A 22,260-nucleotide genomic window follows, 5' to 3' on the forward strand; every position below is an offset into this window, starting at 1 on the left:
ATTTTTCTACCAACTGAAAAACAACTCTTTCTCTCTGAACCACACGCGTATGTGACACCACTTGCAGCACATCGAACATGGCATCGTCACGAATTTTCTTTAACACCATATAAGACCAGAACTAACCTTTTCAGATGTTCTTTCTTTCCGCGCACTATAAACGATTGGAATAATCTGCATTTATCACAACTAATAAGCGCAGATTCCATTGAACATATATCTACTTGATGTTTCGCCATTGTCATGTTGATTAATATTTTATTTCTTATTTTGAGTGTTTCTTTTTTGTATTTCAATTCTTTGTTTTGTATTTCAAGTGTCTTGCGGGGGTATAGGCAAATGTTTATGCGCATGCAATGTGTTCTTACTTCTGTTATTTCTTTCTGACGTTGTTTTCATTGAATATGTTTTTCGTATTTCTTCAGTGTACATCTTACATAGTTGTGACTTTCTCCTTTCATTTTTTTGTGATTGCTGTTCATGTATATATATATATATATATATATATATATATATATATATATATATATATATATTCATGTATTTGCCCTCCTGCTTGGACCCAAATAGGGTCTGCAGTAGTGTATAAATAAATAAATAAATAAAATAAATAAATAAAAAATTGTTACAGCCCAATACTGGCCTCAAGCTGCAATGCTACTTGCCCACCAACGCGAATGTGCAAGAGTTCCGCCTCCGTATATATACCTTCGCTCCAATGTCAAGATAAGCTGTTGCCGCGTGTAGAATATTCCTTCTGTTAAGTTGAGCTAAATGCCATGAACCACGGTCATCATCCCTTAGGATCACGGTCAGTGACGTTCAGAGTATATAGCGTTTGGGACGTAGGGGAGGCGTGCGCACGATTTCTCTTTCTCGCTCTTGAAGGGCGGCTGCCTGAAAATAACAGACGTATGCCTAATCTAATCGTCAATTTCATATTTTTCGATATTCTCTTTTTTTACATTGCAGGATGCGAGAATTTATATATTGTTTTATTTAGTTGAACCCCTAATAGGCAACTTCTTCATGTCTTTTCCCGCGAGTTTTACACATAGTAACACTTCCGATGACTCGGGCGTTATTGAATTGTGTGTGATTTTCGTTACAGGACAATCCTCCGGCACTACAGAAACGGAGGAGGTTCCCGGACTGTCTGAGCAGCCCTCAAGAGTGCTCGTTCACAGGACGGTTACCACCACACAGAGCACACCAGCGCCTGTTATCATCTCGAGGCCCTCTACTGCAGCGACCCCTGCAGGAAATCACTCGACGGGTTTCGGTTAGTGCATACAGAAACAGTGGAAGTCTTTCAAGTTCACCGTCAGTTTTGCTAAAAATCTTTTTTTATTGTATAATGCTAAAAAACTTGGCCCCATATCTGCAAGTTTCACTCCAAATGTCGTTGCGTATGGAGATAGTCAACAAAAGGTTTATTTGATGTTGTGCGCGAGAAAATCGGTGAATTGTATTCTGGAAGCGCTGCGTTAGAGAGTCGCGATCCGTGCAGCGAAGGCGAACAAGCGCATTGAGGCACGTCAGACAAGAGCGCCATCTGGCAGTTATCTTCGAAGACGAAGGAAGGCGCGTGCGCGCCCGTGGAGAGATGCGCACCTGTCTCGGAGGCGATAAGTTGTAGAACGTAGAGCGACGCGGGTAGGTCCCACCACCGTGTCGTCTTAGCAAAGCGTTGGAAACACTCGCCTTTTTGAGCATCGCGTTGCACTGTCAGCGCAGCGTGATAAACGCTACGGTCCATAAAATTACTTGTGTGTGCCTTCTCTAGTATAAAGGCACACATACAAGACATCGAAGTATTGTTATGGTGCCTCAGATATGCGCAATAATTGCTTTTTGATTGACAATCGCCCAAGTATGAACGCTGAAAATTGAACAATATTCGTGGGCGTTGTGGATGGGTTGGCTGTTTGAGGTATCGTTTTGTGCCGTTAGGAAGATCATTACCGCGGACAGACACATGTACAGAAAGATAGGCAGACCAAAATTTTGGCGTCGAACTTCCCCAAGACAGACTCTCGTATTTAAAATTATACCTCCCGCTGAAGGGAACCGTGAGTAATATTCATGCGTCCACCTAAAGGGCCCGTAAACCACTCAGAGGCAGAAGTGTGGATGTGGCATTTGTTACGAAGGCCTGACGCCAACACGGTCCCGAAGGCGCCACTGCTCTGAACTCCGCCGACACGGTCACTAGTCGTTGGTAGCGTGTGTTACTATGTGAGGGCTGGGCGGGCTAGGCATGAAGGCTGAGAGGCGTTGTGAACGAGAAGAATGCGCTTTATTCGAACATGAAAACGTGCCGACCGCCCCGGAGGCGGGAGCGAGATTGATAAAAAGTGTCCCCGGCCCTCGCTTGGGCTTGGAGTTTATCTGAGTAAAGGCGCCGCAGGTGGCGCTGCCGATTAGATAGGCCGCTACGCTATAGTGCGCATGCGGGCGCTCACATCCGGCCCCTCCTTGTCTGACCAAGTCCCATTGGTCTCTGAAAGGAGCACTACTTGGTGGCTTCACTGCGAGAGAGAATAGTCCTTCAAGCGCTCGGGTGGGCGCTTTTGGCGGTGAGGTCGCGAGGAGGGTACCGCTGGAGGCAAAACTGCAGGGCCAAGGGAAACTGGTGGTTGAGATAACTCATTGCCAACACTGGGAGAGCCAGATAAGTCACACAAAGGCCACTCTTGGGTTTTCACAATGTAAGGCTCGACATAAGGTGGCACGTAGTGCTTGAGTTGAGAGACGTGCACTATCCTGTCTTGGAGTCGATCACGAGGACCTTGACCAGTTACGCGGCTAACGACAAACGTAACGGGTGTTTTCTGGTTGGTGATTTGGTATATTCCCTTGAATTTGGGTGCCAACTTTCCAGTTCCATCTGCTACAGGCTCTTGGCGGCGCACCCAGACGAACTGGCCGACTTGGAAGGAGTGGTCTCGATGGGACTGATCATATGCTGTCTTCCGTTTCCCTTGTGCTTCCTCGGTATTACTTGCTGCTACGGCCCGGTTCTGAGACAGCATTAGGAGACGGTCTTGTAGGGTCCTGGCTGTGGCGGGACGGTGGCGTTGATATGGGAGCTTGGGGACGTATCCATACAGTAGTTCAAATGGAGAGAAACAGCTGCTGGCGCTATAGCTTGTGTTGATGGCAAAAGCAGCTTCTTCGAGTTTGCTTGCCCAGGAGGTCTGGTCCGTTGGACACAGCTTACGAAGAACGGAGACTAAAGTCCCATTGCTTCTCTCTACAAGACCATTGCTGGCTGCGCGGTATGCCACTGAATAATGAATCTCAGCACCGTGCATGTGCATGAAGTGCTTAAACTGGTGAGATTCAAAGGCTGCTCCATGGTCAGACATGCAGTCATCAGGACAACCAAAGCGGAAGAACACCGACTGTAAATGTGCTATAACTTCCTTAGCTGATGTTGAAGTTACAGCCGCTGGGACAATGAAACGCGTGGCAAAGTCAATGACATTCAAAATGTACTTCTTTCCTGAAGCAGCCGGCATTGTGATGTGATCAATGGCAATTAAGGCAAAAGGAACATCCGACACTGGCATGAGACCCATTTTGCCAACACTTTTAGATATTGGGCGGTTGTTGCTTTGGCAGATCTGGCATGCTGTGACGTAGTGGGTCACTGAAGACGTAAGGTTTGGCCACCAGTAACGTTCTCTCACTTTGGTCAGTGTCCGGGTTACATCCATGTGGCCTCCACCGTCATGAACAACCTCCAGGACAGCCTGGCGCATCTTTGCTGGCACTACAATAGCTTGAGAACCTGAAGTCGCGTCACTATGGTACAGGATGTCATCAATTATGGCAAGGTCATGGTCCCACGATTCTGAAGATGACAGAGAGCGACGAAGGTCCTGGCACTCTTTGTCTTCTGCTTGCATAGCTGCGAGAGACTGTGTCTGATGGAGGACTGCTGCAGATAATCGTGACAGCATGTCAGCAACCACGTTTTGACGGCCTGGATGGTGCTGCACAGTGAAGTCGAACTCTGTAAGATCCATCAACATGGTCGTAAAACGACGTGAAGGCCTGATGTTGGCTGTTAAGCATGCAACGGTCCAGTTGTCAGTCAACAGGCAAAATTTCTTGCCGAGCAAGTAGTGTCGGAACTTGATCGTAACCGCCCAGTGGACACCAATACACTCCCAAACGTTGCTATGCAACTTCTTCTCTGCGGTCGTGAGTGCACGACTCGCATATTCGATCACAGTTTCTTTTCCACACTGTTTCTGAGAGAGCACAGCACCAATTGCGGTTCCTGAGGCATCTGTTGTGACTGTGGTTTGGGCGTCTGGATCAAAATGGCCCAGTACAGGTGCCTCTGTTAATGCTGTGCGAATTCGCTGAAAGGCTTCATTGCAGTCGCTGGTCCAGGCAAACTCCTCAGACCGTATGAGACTCTGCAACGGTGCTGCTATCCGAGAGAAATTCTTCACAAATCGGCGATAGAAGTTTGCTGTCTGGAGCCATGACAAAACTGCTTTGCTGTTTGCAGGCTGTGGGATTTTCATGATGGCTTCGACTTTGGCAGGGTCAGGCTGCTTGCCGTCCCTGCTCAAAATGAATCCGAGAAACCTGATAGACTTCAAAGCAAACTTACACTTGTCAAGTGAAACTTTGAATCCACTGGCAAGGAGTGCACCAAGTACTTCGTCGAGTAACCTTGCAAACTCGTCAAAAGTTGGCGCAAAAACCAGAACATCATCCAAGTACACCCGCACACCGCACTTTGGGCAATGGGGCTGCAGGTTAGCAAAAATTGACTGCATGGCTCGCTGGAAAGTGGCAGGTGCGTTCTTCAGCCCAAATGGCATGCGGGTCCACATAAAGGTGCCATAGTGGGTCACAAAAGCAGTTTTTGCCTGGTCTTCCTTACGAACGCGAACTTGCCAGTAAGCAAACTTTAGGTCAAGGCAGGCGAAGTACTGTGACCCAGCAATGTCATCCATGATGTCATCCGCATGTGGAAGTGGTTGCACGACGTTCACAGTCATCTTGTTTAGGGGCACATAGTTAACACAAAGGCGCTTCTTGCTACCTCGGCTGACAACCACTGCGGGGAATGCCCAAGGTCCTAAGGCTGGTAGAATGATGCCTTGCCGAAGGAGTGTGCTTATTTGAGCCTCAAGAAAACGACGGTCTGCAGCAGAGTAACGGTAAGGGGATCGACTGTATGGCACAGCATCGGGAAGAAGGTCGATTGAGTGTTCAACACCCTCGTACAGACCTAAGTCATCCTCTTCACGAGCGAATACTTCAGCGTGCTTCGAAAGAATGCTCGTGATTTCCCGTTGTTGATGTGCTGGCAAATGGCTACCAACCTGAGCGGCAGGCAAGGATGGGTCAATGCAAACCTCTATTGTTGAAGAAGCACCTCGCCTGCATTCAGAAGACGGGCCGTTGGTGTTTGAAACCTCATATTGACAAGATAGTGCTAACCACGGGGGTTCATCTGGGCCTGGGAGTGGCATTCGCTGGAGGCCTGCTGAGCTGTGGTGTCCAGATACATGGTAATTGAAAGATGACCCCTGGATCATAACAGCGTTCGACATCCTGGGCAACAGTCGCTCATAGCACCGCACACTTGTTCCTGTGGTGGGATGACGAATTTCAGTTGGCATGGGTGGCTGGAACACCAACTGTGCGTGACTGGCAGCAAACCAGTCTTCCCCCAATATAAGTGGCATGGCATTGTTATCGAGGACGGCGGCTTCCACCAAACCGGTGATGGGTCCCACAGAGATCTTCAAGCAGATAGCACCAGCAGGAGCCACTGTCGTTCCTCCAACGACAACTAGAGGGGGTCTGGTCCAGGGCAGGAGGGGCAAAGATCTGACAAGGTGACGAGAAACAAGTGTCACCTTGGAACCACTGTCTGGAAATGCGTCCACTTGGCCGCTTCCAGCAATTGTGGCGTTTACAAGGGCGCATTGGACCAGCGATCCATCAAGGGTCTCGGAAAGTGTGCTGTGAAGAGCTGGCGAAGGAGGCGTTGTAGACTGTGTGGCAGTAGCTCTGGATGGGCACTTTGAAGCTAGATGTCCTTTTTGGCGGCATTGAAAACACACGGCTTCGGCCAAGTTCTGGCCAGAACGGTAGGCAGGAGCGCCGTGCCTCGTAGAGATGGTCAGGTACCGAGCCTCTTGTTGGTCTGGTGGTAGGGCTGCGATTCGCTGCGGCTGTCTTGTTTTGTCTGGTACCGCCTGAACATTCGTGCCCTCTTCACTGTGGTGGGGCACCTGTGGGCTTGGCATTACTAGTTTGGTGCTTGAATACCCTGGGCGTGGGAGTCGACGAGACAAGTGGCTCAATGTTTGGTCAAGCTGCGTTACGATGTCCATATAGGCGGCGACGGTTTCTGGCCGTTGTGCTGCTATAGTAGTGGCCAGGTTCTCGTCGGAAATGCCCTGAAGGGCGTACTCTATGCGCTGAGTGTCGGTAAGAGTGACTGGGCATCCCGAAATGAGCTTCAACTTCGCCAAAGAATAGTGGACCAGGTTCTCTCCGTGCGCTTGCACGCGACAAGTAACAGCTTGTTGCCACTGTAGTAAGGTTTGCTTGGCGCTGAATTGATCCAAGAAAGCTTGCCTGAAGGCGTCCCAGGTGGGACACTGACGGCCAATGACTGCTTTCCAATCCGCGGCTGCTCCACGGAGCTTTCCCAGAGCGACGGCGAGTACGGTTGAAGGCTCCCACGAAGCTAGGTTTCGAGTTCGTTCCAACTCTTCAATCCAGTGGGACGCTGAAATGCTGCCGTCTCCATTAAATGTAGGAAGCGATGCGGACAGGTCTGGAAGGGTCGTGACCTGAACTGGCGCTGCAGCGCGTTGTGACACTTGAAGGAGCTGTTGAAGTAAACCCGTCAGCAACTCGGTACTTTGGGCTGCATCGAAGCTCGAAGGAAGCGGCGTAGTGTTCGGGCGCTGGCTGGACGCTGAGGAATCTGGGGAAGGCGACAAAGGCGTCATTGAGCGGTTTTGGGCTATATCGGCGAGGAGACGATTGATCACTTCTTCCTTCGGCCCCGTAGCGTCCAGGTTTCGGCGAACCAACTCTTCACGGAGGAAGTCTGCTGTAAAGCCGGCGAGGTCCTCAGGCGTAGCCTCGTTCCAGTTCACAAGCGGCATGGCGTTCACAAGAAATTAGCAGAAGGAGCACAAGACTCACGAGAGACGAAAAAGGCGGGCAGGTCAAGTTGGTTCGGCTCTGCAGGCGAGCTACTTCATCGGGCGGGTGGGCGTCAGCACGACGGTCGGCGAAACAAAAGGCAAAGGCACGAAATGACTCGGACGAAGCGGCCGAAAGGCGTATCGGGCGGCGGACGGTAAACACAGGACGGAGCGCCGCGCGGCTAGTCCGGCGGATCACTTCACGAGGCGGGCAAAAGGCGACGTTCCAGGCATGGTTCGGAGTCGACTGCGCCAGTTGTGAGGGCTGGGCGGGCTAGGCATGAAGGCTGAGAGGCGTTGTGAACGAGAAGAATGCGCTTTATTCGAACATGAAAACGTGCCGACCGCCCCGGAGGCGGGAGCGAGATTGATAAAAAGTGTCCCCGGCCCTCGCTTGGGCTTGGAGTTTATCTGAGTAAAGGCGCCGCAGGTGGCGCTGCCGATTAGATAGGCCGCTACGCTATAGTGCGCATGCGGGCGCTCACAACTAAGCTCGCGACTGCTTCTGCGCAGAGCTAATAGACGAGCGGACGAGACGACGGTGAGTTAAGGCAAGGCTTAACTATAGGCTTACAGTGTAGAAATAGAGGCGTTACAAATTCGTCACTGGGGCCGACAGCTTAGGAACTCGAAGAGCCGAGATGTCTTCTCTGACACATAGGTCTACTACTAGCGACGCGCCGCAGGGCTTTTTTTTTATAGGCACCGGGTGGATTCTTTGAGTAACCAAATGTCCATCCAGAAGCGCCGCTGGCCGTGATGTCGGAATCCTCCAACGGGGCCCGCCGCTGCGCGTGGTTGCAGCCAATAATGAGTGACGTTCCCACGCTTTGCGTAAGACTCGCCAGACTGGAAGGCGCCAATTGCTTCAACGGGCTCGCGGGCTGAGGGAGCTCGCGGTGCGTTGGGTGACAGACCGGCACCGCCGCTTGATGACGTCGTTGAGTTGATCACGTCAGGCGGGCTCAATTGCTGGCCTTGACACAGATTGCCTTTTGCAGAGGCATTGACGTTCGGTGTGGACTCGCAGGCGTGACAGCACCCCCGCCGCCAGACAATGCGCCGGAAAGACGAGCTGCTTCCACGTGGCTCGGATGTCGGGAGCGCTCGTTCGCCATGTCCCTCCAGGTTCACCTCCTGGGCCATGGGGAGAATGCAGCTCCAGACTCCGTTCCGTGAACACATCCTATTCTTGAGGACCAATCCCCGCTCGACTTGCTTGTCGCCACAACTTGTCGACCAGCTTCGCTCGTCTCTTCCGACAATCTTTGGTTTCAGCACTTGTCGATGGTTCTGCAACTTGCCAAGAACGGTTCGACAACAGACAACACACGACACAAGCAAGTGCCCTCGGTCACCCGACAGAACACCAGACAAAGTATAGTACAACATATACCTAGCTACGCGTCTATCGGAATTTCGTTCCCTCTAAGTCAAGAGGCACATGTGGGGCACAAGACTCTTAAAATGAGAACTCAAATTTTTACACGTACAACAACGTAACAAAATAGAATACAACATAATGTTGGGCCCTTGAGATCTCTCTGAACGAGAGCGCTCAGCTAAGGCCGTGATGAGGACAAAATTTTGCCCCGAATCGCTAGAGAGAAACCGAAAGGTGGAGATGGTGCTAACTAAAACGCACAGCTCAATGCGTCTGCATTAGCGTTTAGCTTTCCTTTTTTGCAGCGAACGTCAAAGTTGTGCCGTTGGAGTATCAGGCTCTACCTCAGTAACCGGCCACTTTTAGGAGACATGTTATTTAATCAGGTTAGAGGAGAGTGGTCCGTTTCGACTACAAACCTCGAACCGGAGACATAACAGGCTAGCTTTTGAACGACCCACACGGGGCAAGCGCTTTCCTTTTCAGAGGTACTGTATGCCTCTTTCCTGCTGCTGAGTTTTCGACTTTCGACTTAAGTACAAAACTGGCCTTTCGTTTTCCGCACTGTCTTCCTGGCACAAAATAGCTCCCATGCCGCGATCACTCGAGTCGCATTGAATCACAAATCTCTTAGAGAAATCGGGTGCCATGAGAACGGGCTTTTTGCTTAGGGCCTGTTTCAGCTGGCAAAACACATTCTATTTTTCCGAGTCCCATACTACTTTAACCGGCACGGACTATCGAAGTGCCTCAGTTAGAGAGTTGGCAATGATAGAGTAGTTTTTCACGTAATGCTGATAGTATCCAGCTAGGCCAAAGAATGCCCTTATCTCAGATTTTGTGGTTGGTCGTGGATAGTTCACGACGGCGGCTAGCCTAATTTATGAAGGTCTACGGTGGCCACGCCCCACAACGTGTCCCAGGTAAGAAACGTCGGCGAACCCTAGGTGACATTTAGTAGGTTTCACAGCAAGACCAGCTTCTTTCAACCTGTTCAGCACGACGCGTAAATGTTCGACATGTTCTTCCCAGTTGTTTGAGAAGATGGCGACATCGTCAAGATACGGCAGAGCGAACTCAGAGTGGCCTTTAAGAACGCGGTCTACTAAGTCTGAAAAACAAAAGGGCGCATTTTTCACTCCAAAACTCAGCTTAAGTGGACGATACGTTCCAAATGGAGAAACGAATGCGGCATAGCGGCTAGCACGCTCCGTAAGGGGGACTTGTCAATACCCTCGCACGAGGTCTAAAGTGGAAATATAGCTGGACTGTGACACAGTTTCTACCCTCTCCTTTAGGTTTGGTATCGGGCAAGTTTGGTCACGAGTTATGGCGTTAAGACGCCGATAATCGATGCTTGGCCTCGGATCTTCTCCCGGCACTTGAACCAATATTAGAGGGAATGTATAGTCACTCTCACCCGGTACTATGTCTCCCAACTCCCAAATTTTAGCGATCTCCTCTTTCATTATCTGCTTTTGTACAGGGGAACAACGATACAGCTGGCTACGGCTTGGCTCCTCGCAAGTTAGCTCGATATCGTGTTCAATCCCGTTAGTTGATCCGGAAAGGTCCAAAAGCACGTCTTCAAACTCGGAAACAATCGTTCTCAGGTCCTCCTTCTGGATTTTACGTAACCTAGGCTCTGGGTTCAACTGCTCCAAGATTACCTCCAATCCCCTTTCGATTACATCACTAGAACTCAAATTTCTGCTTCCTCTTCCTCTGAAGCATTCAACAGCAGATTTACGACCGCTTGACATTGAACTTATTGCTTCATCAAGTTACAGTGGTAAAGTTTGTTGGGCCGCCTTCCTAATTTTACTTCATAATTGGTATGAGAAAGCTTCTATATTACTTTGGCTGGCCCTTCTTAATGAACCTCAAGCTTGTTCTTTTTGCACGGTCGCAGCAGCATTACCTCACTACCTACTTCAAAAGCGCGCTTCTTCGCCGATTTGTCGTAGTACTCCTTCGACAACACTTGTGCAGCCTTCATGTGGCTTTCCACAAGATCTTTCGTTTTTCCAAGCCTCTGAAGGAGATCTAGAACGTACACAACTACATTAGGGTCCTCATCGAATCCCTACCAGGACTCGCGTAGCATCCACAATGGTGTTCTCAAACTCCTGCCATACACAAGCTCTGCAGGGCTAAAACCAGTGCTCTCATAAGGAGCTGATCTCAATGCGAACATAGCGGGAGGAATACACGCTTCCCAGTCGCATTTGTGCTCGTAGCAAAGAGCTCTCAGTATCCGTTTCAGAACGGAATGCATACGCTCTACCTGATTAGATTGCGGGAGATGGATCGAGCTGTGCACTACTTTTATTCCACATTTATCCATAAAGGTAGAGGTAAGGCAGCTGGTGAAGACACTACCATTGCCCCATTGGATTTCAGAAGGAAATACGACGCGTGCTAATATAGATAACAGTGCATCCACGACATGAGGGGAATGGAGCTCCTTAAGTGGTATCGCTTCCGGATATTTTGGGGCTACACAGAGAGCCGTCAGGATGTACCGACAACCTTGCCTTGACTCTGGCCACGGCCCAACGATATCAGTTACTAGGCGCCGAAAAGGTTTTGTGGTAATTGGCACAAGCTTCATGGGTGCCTTCGACTTGTCTGTGGATTTCCCCGCTCTCTGACAAGTGTCGCATGAGCGTACAAAGTCTTCAATATTCTTCCAGCATTTCGGCCAATAAAACTCAAGGGAAACTCAAGCCTTGGTCTTTTCTTTATGCCAAGATGCCCTGCGCACACGTTTTCATGCGCCAGTCCCAATAGTTGGCGACGCTACTTTTGTGGCACCAAGAGCTGCTCATACTTGCGACCTTTCGCATTTGCGTAGCTCCGATGCATGATCCCTGCTTTCTCAAAAAAGAAAACACTCTTTTCTTTTTTCCAAAGTTTACACTTTCCATTAGCGCTTTAATCGAGAAATCCTCATGCTGCTCTCGAATGGGCGTTTCTCGATCAACCCTCGACAGTTCACTCCAACTTTCCGCTACAGGCGAGAGCGTTGCACTCCTCTCGCTCTGACTCAATGGTGCCATGTCGTCTCCTCCGCCGACACAGACAGCGCCAGTCGCTTCCGCGACGAGCCGCTCGAGTGACTGCTTGAATGACTCACACGGAGAATTTCCTGTCTGAGGTTCCGTCGACTCGCTGCCAAGGTCACACAGATCAGCAGCTTTTGAACTTGGTGCTTCACCACGTGGAACAAGATTAAGCTCCTGCGAAAGCTTCCGCGCTTGCTATCACGTGAGGTACATGTACGCTAAGTTGGAGAAGAACGATTTACCCTGCTCTTTGAGAAGCTGCTCTGAGTTATTAGAAAATAAATAAGGAAAACGATCGGGAAGTGCGGCAGACACAGCCCCTTCGGTGCTAAGCTTAATGAATGGGCCATCAATGACAACCGTAGCGATTGGTAAGCAAGCACTCTGCTCCTCGGCGACTTGTATGATCCACGTGCATTCTCCTGTAAAATCATACGGAGACACCAACGAAGGATGACAACGTCCATGGTTGCCGCTGAGTCTCAAAGTGCTCCACACGTTTCCCCATTCACACTAATTTCTTGGAGGTACGGCTCCAACAACTGCATGTTCTTTTTATATTCTCGGATTGTTGCGAAAGCAAACTTTTGCTTACAGTTTATCACGATGTGCCCTTCCTTTTTGCAGTTGTAGCAGATTAGCGGCTTCCGTGATTCAAACGCCCATGTGGTATCGGTGCGTTGTTTAGGAACCTCACTCGATTTCTCCGCATCCGTTTGCCCTTCCCCTACAGTGTCCTTCGTAAGAGACGGGTCCTTCTTGAAATTACGGTGCGGAGCGGGTTTCCTTTGATCAGGTTTCTTTGAAAAGCCCTCTTTCCTTTCATCCTTTTCCCCGCGCACTGCCCTGCTATGCAAATTTCGGCGAGTATAATACTCCTCAGCTAACTCTGCTGCCTTGTTTAGCTGTACTTCACCAAGTTTGTCCTGCAGCCAAAGTTTGACATCCTCCTCGATGCAGTGGTAGAATTGCTCCAATGCAACGCATTCCTCCACTTTATCGCGGTCGTCATAAACACCTTCGCCCTTGATCCATTCAATTAATTCAGCTTTAAGACGAAACGCGAAGTCAACGTGTGACTCATTCCCTTTTTTTTTAGCATACCGGAACCTTTGCCTGAAAGCCTCGGGCGACAACTTATTACCTCTCAAGAGCACTTCCTTAACCTCGACATAGCTCTCAAACGCTTCCCTCGACAAGCACGTTATCGCGTCGGACACTTCGCCGGTAAGAAGAGCTAACAGGTTCTGCGCCCAAAGAGACCGCTCCAAAGCATTTCGCTCACAGACGTGTTCAAACTTGACGAGATACTTCGACATGTCCTCGCCTACTACGAACGGTGGCAGTTGGTCGCGAATTCTCCGACCGCTGACCTGAACTCTCACAGAAGCTTCGCTAGGCGCCTGCGAACACTGTAGGATTGCCAATTTTATTCGTTTCAACTCAAGGCGCTCCTATCTCTCGGTCTCCTCACGGCGTTCTCGCCTTACAGCTTCTTCGCGTTCGCGAACTTCTACCTCTCGCCTTTCAGCCTCCTCGCGGCGTGCTTTCATATCCACCTAGACCTCATCGACTTCTCCAGTCGTCACTCCTGCATCCCTCATGATCTCAAGTATCGCTTGCTTTCGTTTCGCACGGCCCAAAATAAGGCCACTTTCTTCACAAATTTCGATGGATTTCTTCACTATAAGGTTCTCCATCATTCACACTAGCCTCTTGCTGTTTGCCCCTGTTAAGAATCTACTTGCCGTACCCACTATAAGTCTACTAGCAAAACGAGCAAGCAATTTTTAACACTGCTGTGTTTACACCCTCCGCATTAACTTTGGTTTCAAAGCGCTTCGACTTTGCTTGAAACGATCAAAGCTCACTTCAATGCTTCACACAGCCCTTCTCTAAACTACTACAACCTGAGCTAGAGTAGTCTGGTGAACTGAGGGGAAAACATCAGGCACTCACCACATCGATGTCGCTGACGCCGGCTGATCCCGCAGCTGCCAACCACTGTTAAGAAAGCGTGACGCCGACACGATCCCGAAGGCACCACTGCTCCGAACTTCACCGACGCGGTCACCAGCCGTTGGTAGCGTGTGTTACTCAGCTCGCGACTGCTTCTGCGCAGAGCTGATAAACGACCGGACGAGACGACGGTGAGTTACGGCAAGGTTTATGTACAGCATAGCAATAGAGGCGTTACTAATTAGGCACTGGGGCCGACAGCTTAGGCACTCGAAGATCCGAGATGTCTTTTCTGACACATAGATCTACTCCTGGTGACGCGCCGCAGGGCTTTGTTTATAGGCACCGGGTGGATCCTTTGAGTAACCAAATGTCCAACCAGAAGCGCCGCTGGCCATGATGTCTGAATTCTCCAATGGGGCCCGCCACTGCGCGTGGTTGCACCAAGGGCGAGGGATGTTGCCACGCATTGCGTAAGACTCATCAGACTGGAAGGCGCCGATTGCTGCGCGTGGTTGCAGCCAAGGACGAGTGACGTTCCCACGCATTTCGTAAGACTCGCCAGACTGAAAGGCACCAATTGCTTCAACGGGCTCGCGGGCTGAGGGAGCTCGCGGTGCGTTGGGTGACAGACCGACGCCACCTCTCGATGAGGTCATTGAGTTGATCGTGTCAGGTGGGCTCGATTGCTGGCCTTGACACAGATTGCCTTTTGCAGAGGCATTGACGTTCAGTGTGGACTCGCAGGCGTGACACATTGCAGTTGTGTACGCGTCTGCAGTGAACGCTGGTGGAATTGCACCCGTTTCCCCCAACCAAGGACAATACTGGCAGCTTCCTCCCTCGAGGCGTGAAAGTCGCTCCTGTCGTCAGCTGACTACCGTTTTCAAGCAGAAGTGGTTAACTGGGCCGAAACGGTCGTGGCAAGCTTTTGGCCCCCACCGTTCAAACCACGGGCAAATTAAGTTTACCGACCTCGCTATGCCATCAATGAAGTTGTTTCTGTCTCTCGTCGTTGCGCTCTTTCCTTCGCTAGGTGTCGCTCGTCGGCTCATTTGTTCACCTCTCTAGTGTTCCAGCTGTAAACGCAACAGGCAGGCGTGCGCGGGCTAGCAGAAAACAAGCTTTCTCTCACCCAATGACAGCATCTCAGGTACGCAGCGTCATGCCAGCTGTTCTCGATAAAGGAAATGCACGCAGAGCACCATGCGAGCGTCCGTTGGTGGTTTACGGGCCCTTTTGATGTTTCATCATCACGGACACCTTGCCCGATGTTAACGCGACCTTGCAAGTGGGACAAACTATAAATTCACTGTAGTTTCTGTTGCTGGTTTCATGCGTCTGCAGAATCTCTTTCCCCGGCGCCTTCACGTTATTGATGAGGGAAAGTAGGGGGGAGGGCCACAGCCTCTTACCAACCAGTTACGCAGGTCCGAACGCGCTTGCGCATGCCAGAACGTACTGACTAGCATACAACACGTTAGTTAATCCAACCTCTTTGGGTTAATCATGCGTCTCGTTGCCCGACGCCATCAGGGTGATTTCTGAGAGATTGTATGGGGGAGAGGCCACAGCGTCTTACCCATCCCCTTAGAGAGGCTCGAACGCGCTAGCGAGTGGGCGCGTTTTGGCTGTGCGTGGGCCAGCTGTTGCGCATGCACAGTAAGGGTTGTCACGCACACTGGATTGAGCTTCACCATAAACTGCTTCGCATCTAAAGCCTAGAAAAGGACAGAAGACCACAATACTAGCAGCTGTTTATTGTCGACAAAGGCAGGAAACATAAAAAACTTACACGCGTGCGCAGTCGCGTCATAGTGACGTCAGCATAACACGTCAGCTGTACATGAACAAAGGAATGCTCAGATTGATACAGTGCCATTGGTGTGTCACTGACACAAGCAGATTCCTCCCCGTTAGGTCTCTGCCCGTGACAATTCACAATGTCGACAGAGTGTCACGCCGCCAAGCGAAATTCCGGAGCATCCTCTCGAGGAGGGTTGGTAGCTGGGGTGGCAGCAGGATTTTTTCTTTGGGGGTAGGGCGCTCACAAGTCAGTATTCAGTAGGGCACAGAGGCTGGGGACATATGAGTTGTGTTTTGACTACATTTGCTCAAAAGAGAGGGCCGGCAGTAATTTAGGCAAAGGGTGCTCCAGCCCACCCATACCCAGCACTGGCGCTGCCCATGCCTAAAGAAGGCACGTACAACCGCTGTAGAATATAGGGCTATGAATGCGTCCATGTTTTCCGCGTGAAGGTAATGAATAGAAAAAAAAAACATTATTTTATACTAGATGTTGAAGAGACGCTGCACGCGCCGAGGAGATACCATTATTTGTTGTTGCTTTTTAAAGAGTCATTTCGTGTTTTTGTGCGTCTGAAGACGTCGCATATTTTACGTGCACATCACAATCTAAATGGCATCTACATCTATAAGTGAGCGCGCGTTGCCCTCCACCTATTCTGACGACTAGCCGAAGCAGCTTGTGTCAAATTTGTTTCACAAATGGTGGTGTAAGCAGGCGTAATAAATAGTGTGTAGTGGAATTACATGAACGCAGCCATCGTTCGAAACGTGAGCCGAACCGGATGACTTCGCGGAGGAGTACAAGAGCAGTAGCTCCGCCCGCGTAGCCTTCCCTTCATTGCGACAGAAAGTTGTCCCCGAGTATAGTAGACGACACAATGGCAGCACTGCGCAGTCGTTCCCTTGGTCGGCTTTCCTCGCCTCAGTGCTAACGCGCTAGCAAGAAAGGAACACTGCGACTTCGCACGTTTCTTGAACCAATTAACAAACTGGGTCCTCTTTGACACGGTCAATCTGACTTGTTCTTCAGAGACACGAAATTTTCGTGAAAATACATGACAACGCGCGCTTTCACTCATAGTCCGCAGCGTACACATAACATCGAAGGCTACCGCGCACAAACAGAAGGGGACGATGGAAGCGCAGCGCCTTCATTTTCATCCGTCATCGTCATCATCACTGGTTAGTCACAGCGTTGCACCCCTCGAGCTGCTTCTGCTCGGAGATCGAGGCGCTTGCTAGTATAGAACGAGTCCTCACACCTGGTGGTACGGACGCAGTCAACCGCCGCCGCCGCTCTACTTTGGCTCTGAAGAATAAAGTGGCGAGATTAATCATGTCTCTCTGCCTTTCGCTACACGTTGTGACCCTGCGAACGCGCACTTCGACGAGCGGCCGCTACCACTGCCCCATGTCTTTGCGCGCCAGTGAAGCCCTTCTATACCCGAACTACCGCAAAGTATTCTTCATGCAGCTAGACGCAACTCTCGCGTTGAATGTTCATTTGCACGAGGGCCATTTGATGATGTAGCGAAAGGCAGAGGGACGTGATAAATCTCGCTACTTTACTCTTCAGAGCCAAACCAGAGCGGTGGCGGCTGCTTGCGTCCGTACCGCCAGGCGCGAGGACTCGTTATGTTCTGGCACGTCCCTGGAGCTCCGAGCACGACAGCGTGAGAGGCGCAGTGCAGCGCTGTGACAATGATGATGATGATGATGATAATGAGGAGGAGGAAGAGGAGGAGGGGGAGGAGGAAGGCGCTATAGAAGTCCTACATACAAGACAAGCCCCGATGAGCACTTCTCCACATTCCTGTCTTAACGATATTCCTATCTTGAAAATTCCTGTCTTGCAAATCAGGCTCACAAGGAACGTCTTTCCTGCAGAGGTAGTTAATGTTATCTTGCAGCATGCGTAGTTGGCGATTGTGTCGCTGCCAAAGCACGGGGTAATGCGTGCGTTAGTGCACCTCTTCCCCTATAGGGGAGACCCACGCCGAGGGAGGCGCTGCGGAGCGTGGCGCTGTCAGTGAGCTTCATCGATTTACCAAGTCCCGGATCACTCGCGGACCACGACCTTAATACTATAAGAACTAGCAGTAACCCAGATTACACCCCACCAGTAATGATAGAAGAAGTCAGAAAAGCTTTGGAGAGCATGCAAAGGGGCAAAGCTGCTGGTGAGGATCAGGTAACATCAGATCTGCTGAAAGATGGAGGACAGATTGTGTTAGAAAAACTAGCCACCCTGTTTACGAGGTGTCTCCTGGCGGGAAGAGTACCAGAGTCTTGGAAGAACGCTAACATCATCTTAATACATAAGAAAGGAGATGACAAGGACTTGAAGAATTACAGGCCGATCAGCTTGCTCTCTGTAGTATACAAGCTATTTACAAAGGTAATTGCTAACAGAGTAAAGAAAACATTAGAATTCAATCAACCAAAGGAACAAGCAGGATTTCGAACAGGCTACTCAACAATTGACCACATTCATACCATCAATCAGGTAATAGAGAAATGCTCAGAGTATAACCAACCACTATACATAGCCTTCATAGATTACGAGAAGGCGTTTGATTCAGTAGAAATATCAGCCGTCATGCAAACACTGCGGAATCAGGGCGTAGATGAAGTATATATAAACATTCTGGAAGAAATCTACAGGGGATCAACTGCTACCATAGTGCTTCATAGAGAAAGCAACAGAATACCAATCAAGAAGGGTGTAAGGCAGGGGGACACAATTTCCCCAATGCTGTTTACCGCGTGCTTACAGGAGGTTTTCAGAAGCCTAGAATGGGAACAGTTAGGGATAAGAGTCAATGGAGAATACCTTAGTAACCTGCGCTTCGCCGATGACATTGCATTGCTGAGTAACTCGGGGGACGAATTGCAACTCATGATTACGGAGTTAGACAAGGAGAGCAGAAAAGTGGGTCTTAAAATTAATCTGCAGAAAACGAAAGTAATGTACAACAACCTCGGCAAAGAGCAACGCTTCGAGATAGGTAATAGTGCACTTGAAGTTGTAAAAGACTATGTCTACTTAGGGCAGGTAATAACCGCAGAGCCGAACCACGAGATTGAAGTAACTAGAAGAATAAGAATGGGGTGGAGCACATTCGGCAAGCACTCTCAAATTATGACAGGTAGATTGCCACTATCCCTCAAGAGGAAGGTATATAACAGCTGTATCTTGCCGGTACTTAGCTACGGAGCAGAAACCTGGAGACTTACAAAGAGGGTTCAGCTTAAATTGAGGACGACGCAGCGAGCAATGGAAAGAAAAATGGTAGGTGTAACCTTAAGAGACAAGAAGAGAGCAGAGTGGATTAGGGAACAAACGGGGGTTAAGGATATCATAGCTGAAATCAAGAAGAAGAAATGGACATGGGCAGGGCATGTAGCGCGTAGACAGGATAACCGCTGGTCATTAAGGGTAACTGACTGGATTCCCAGAGAAGGGAAGCGGGTTAGGGGGAGACAGAAGGTTAGGTGGGCAGATGAGATTAAGAAGTTTGCGGGTATAAATTGGAAGCAGCAAGCACAGGACCGGGTTAACTGGCGGAACATGGGAGAGGCCTTTGTCCTGCAGTGGACGTAGTCAGGCTGATGATGATGATGATCACTCGCGGACGGCCCGCAGACGCCTCGGCTCACAGGTGGTTACGTCACATGCACGTGATATAAAAGTTCTGAGCCAGCCCGAGCGGCCCCGGGCCATCTGTGCGCTTGATGCTGACTGCATTCGCTGTGGCGTCTGCTATGCCTGGCTATGCTGTCTGCTACCTCCATAGCTGTGACACAGGCCACAACGCCGACCCAATTCGAACCTAAACAGCAGTTAGGTAGTGAATTATACCTATTTCTGTTGTGATGCAACTTACTGGAAGTGAACTACTCGAGCGCGTGCGCATCGTAGGGCCGGCGCGGTCGTTCCACCACTGTTTCTCCTAGCGAGCATAACGCGTGTTTGCCCGACCTTCAGGAATACGCACATGCTCGACGCGGCTGAGAACGCCGATGATGAAAGGTGGGTGCGCTAACAATGCGAAATCCTGAAACATGCGAGAAGTGGACAGAAAAGCAAAGAGAGAGCAAGAGCGCATCGAAAATTTCCCGAGTCTAACTTAAGATGGCCGCACAGCAAGCGCACCACGCTGTCGTCTGCCAGCGGCCCGAAAGAAATTGTTCAGGTGGTCCCAGGCCACCCGCAGGCTGCCAGGCACGCGAAAAACGAACATGCGTCCGAGTGATCCCGGACCAGTGGGCGGAGCTTCCGGTTGATCCCCGTGAAAAACGAATACGCCGGCCGGCGTCCGGGGCCGTCCGGAGCCGTCCGGGACCTGTAAATCGATGAAGCTCAGTCAATGCGGGGAGAAAACTGGTTACTGGAGTCTTCACCCCTCCGCTGTCCCATTCAACCTGCCTTGAAAACGCGTTTCTTTGCTCGCGCGCTGCACGCGTTCTGCACGTGTTTTTGAGAGTTTCGCGTCGCGTGCGGTGCACTCTGTCCGCATTTATTAGGATGCCGCAATTGAGGATTTTTTTTCGTGGCAGCAATTTAGTAAAAGGGCAGCGAAGCAAGTTGTAGCAGACGACGCCGTCCTCGTCAGAGCGAAGTGCGTTTCGCAAGTGAAAGACGACGCTGTTTACGACGTTAGAGGTGAATAAAACTTTCTGTACGTTCATTATTATATACTTGTTTTATTTGGTTTACTCTGTGTACTATGCACTATGTTTGTTCCTGGATGGATGGGTAAGGCCGCTTCTCGTGCTTTAGGTTAAGCGGTGCTTTAGGTTAAGCGGTTAAGCGCATTGCTATAAAGGCATTTTATCTTGGTCACGTATCAAAAATGCACCGTGTTGTTCGGGCTGCCCCTGCACACTCAGTAACAACTAGTTCACTGTATCTGCCAACGGACGTGCAACAACGGCTAATGCATTTTTTTCTTTTTTTTCATAGTTGTCCAAGTTTTTGGCAACCACACACTTCCGTCGGCGCTACGTAGATTTAAAAATATATAACAACACATTACCAATACCACATGTGCACACAGCTTCAGCTACTACGTCCCCAACATTATCGAATAATAGTAGCAGCATAAAATATTCACTATTTTTTAACAGTGCTCTAAAGACGGGCGTTGAAAATCTATACTTTTAAGATGGGGACGTGCATCTCCCAGTAACTCGATAGATTAGAGAAACGGTGACGCTGGGATTAACACACGTAGTTTTGAATGTATTGTGCGCGTGCTAATGTTTATGAAAAAAAAGATTGCCCGCAGCTTCCCTCGGGGGAACACTGAGGAGGATGCGGAGCATATAATTGGTTAACGGGGTGTTAAAGTGCGACTTACTTGGGTCGATGGCTAAATTGGTTAACGTGGTTGTGAAATGGGGTGTTAAATTGCGACTTACTTGGGTCGATGGCTAAATTGGTTAACGTGGTTGTAGGAGGGGGTGTTAAATGAGTGAACACGTACACACGTATGCGAAAGGGCGGCGCTGGTCGAAGGGACGTCGATCACTGTGTTTGTGGATTCGTTGGAATTCATTTCACCGTGACCTTGGACGTCGACGCGCCGTACAACCCAACCGACGAGCGGCAACTGAGCGAGCGAGCGCCGACCTTGAGTATATATACAGCGCGACGGCGCATGCACTGTCAGCTGTTGAATGTTCTCGAAGCGCGACAGCGCATGCGCGTCCACTGGAGAATCAGGAGAATTGTAGAATGTTCTCGAAGGGGAGAAGCGCGCGTGGCACAGATGGTGGGTGACGGTGCATGCGCGCGTCAGCTGTCGAATGTTCGAGAAGGGGGAGAAGCGCAACGGCGCATGCGCGCGCGTCAGCTGCCGATGTTCTCGAAGCGCGACGGCGCATGCGCGCGCGTCAGCTGCCGATGTTCTCGAAGCGTGACGGCGCATGCGCGCTACATTATACACCTAGCAAATGTTCGTGAAGAGGAGAAGCGCACGCGGTGTGTAGAGGAGGAAGGGTGCACAGATGGTGGAGGAGTGAAGCGCGCGCGGTGTGTAGAGGAGGAAGGGATGCACAGATGGTGGAAGGAGGAGGAGGAAGCTTGCGGACGGCGCCGCACTACAAGCCTCGAGTATTAGATGCTCCGCATCTAAAAATTGTTTACATACTTTTTTCGGCGCACTGCTTTAATCCATTTCTGTCATCTGCTTGTTTCGTACCATCGGTTTGGGAATCGGTAGAATTTAACTGGTGGAGTCGACCTCTTCGTGTTTGCATGGTTATTGTGACAGTTGACGACGCAGCGATGTGACCCCCTTTTCTGTTGGGGTGACATCGCGGAACGAGGGACGTTTCACGTGCATCGCGTGCTTCGCAAATGCGTGGAAGCCAAAGGGAGCGGGAGGGTCGGAAGGCTCTACTGTTGTGCGCTTTTTCTGGCAGGGGAAGGGCAAGCGCTGGCGTCGCCGGGCAAACTTGAGCGGGTCTCCCCTATTTCACTTTCACAGTATAGACTATTTTACGGAGGTGTTGCAGCACCACCATGACGTGCTCCTAACCTTTGTTACGATGTTTCGTGGCCTTATTAATTCAGATTGCAATATACAGAAACAAGGAGACATCGAATTAACAACGCGAGATGGCGGCGCCCATACGCCTGAGGTAAAATATTTGATAGTGGGAGGAGGGTGCACTTCAGTGAGACTTCGCCCCCGCGTTTTCTCTTAGAATACTCGGCGCACGCCTAACTGGTGAAATTGACGACCGCAGAGTTATAAGAGAGGACTAATCGTTAATCATTTCACTTCTTGCCCTTTTGGCCTTGTCAATTTGTGGACGTGTCGATTTGTCA

The 22,260-nt window shown here is 50.1% G+C and overlaps 1 protein-coding gene across 1 annotated transcript in view; it reads left to right on the top strand.

Moving 5' to 3' along the window:
* The window catches only part of LOC142791927 (uncharacterized), a 57,378-nt gene that overhangs the window by 14,703 nt on the left and 20,415 nt on the right, over window positions 1-22,260 (top strand). The window contains exon 2 of the mRNA XM_075885587.1: window positions 1,112-1,282. Coding sequence (XP_075741702.1) covers window positions 1,112-1,282 — 171 coding nt within the window. The remainder of the gene's footprint in view (window positions 1-1,111; window positions 1,283-22,260) is intronic.

The sequence above is a fragment of the Rhipicephalus microplus genome, chromosome 2 (genome assembly GCF_043290135.1).
Source record: "Rhipicephalus microplus isolate Deutch F79 chromosome 2, USDA_Rmic, whole genome shotgun sequence".
In the NCBI taxonomy this organism is placed as follows: domain Eukaryota; kingdom Metazoa; phylum Arthropoda; class Arachnida; order Ixodida; family Ixodidae; genus Rhipicephalus; species Rhipicephalus microplus.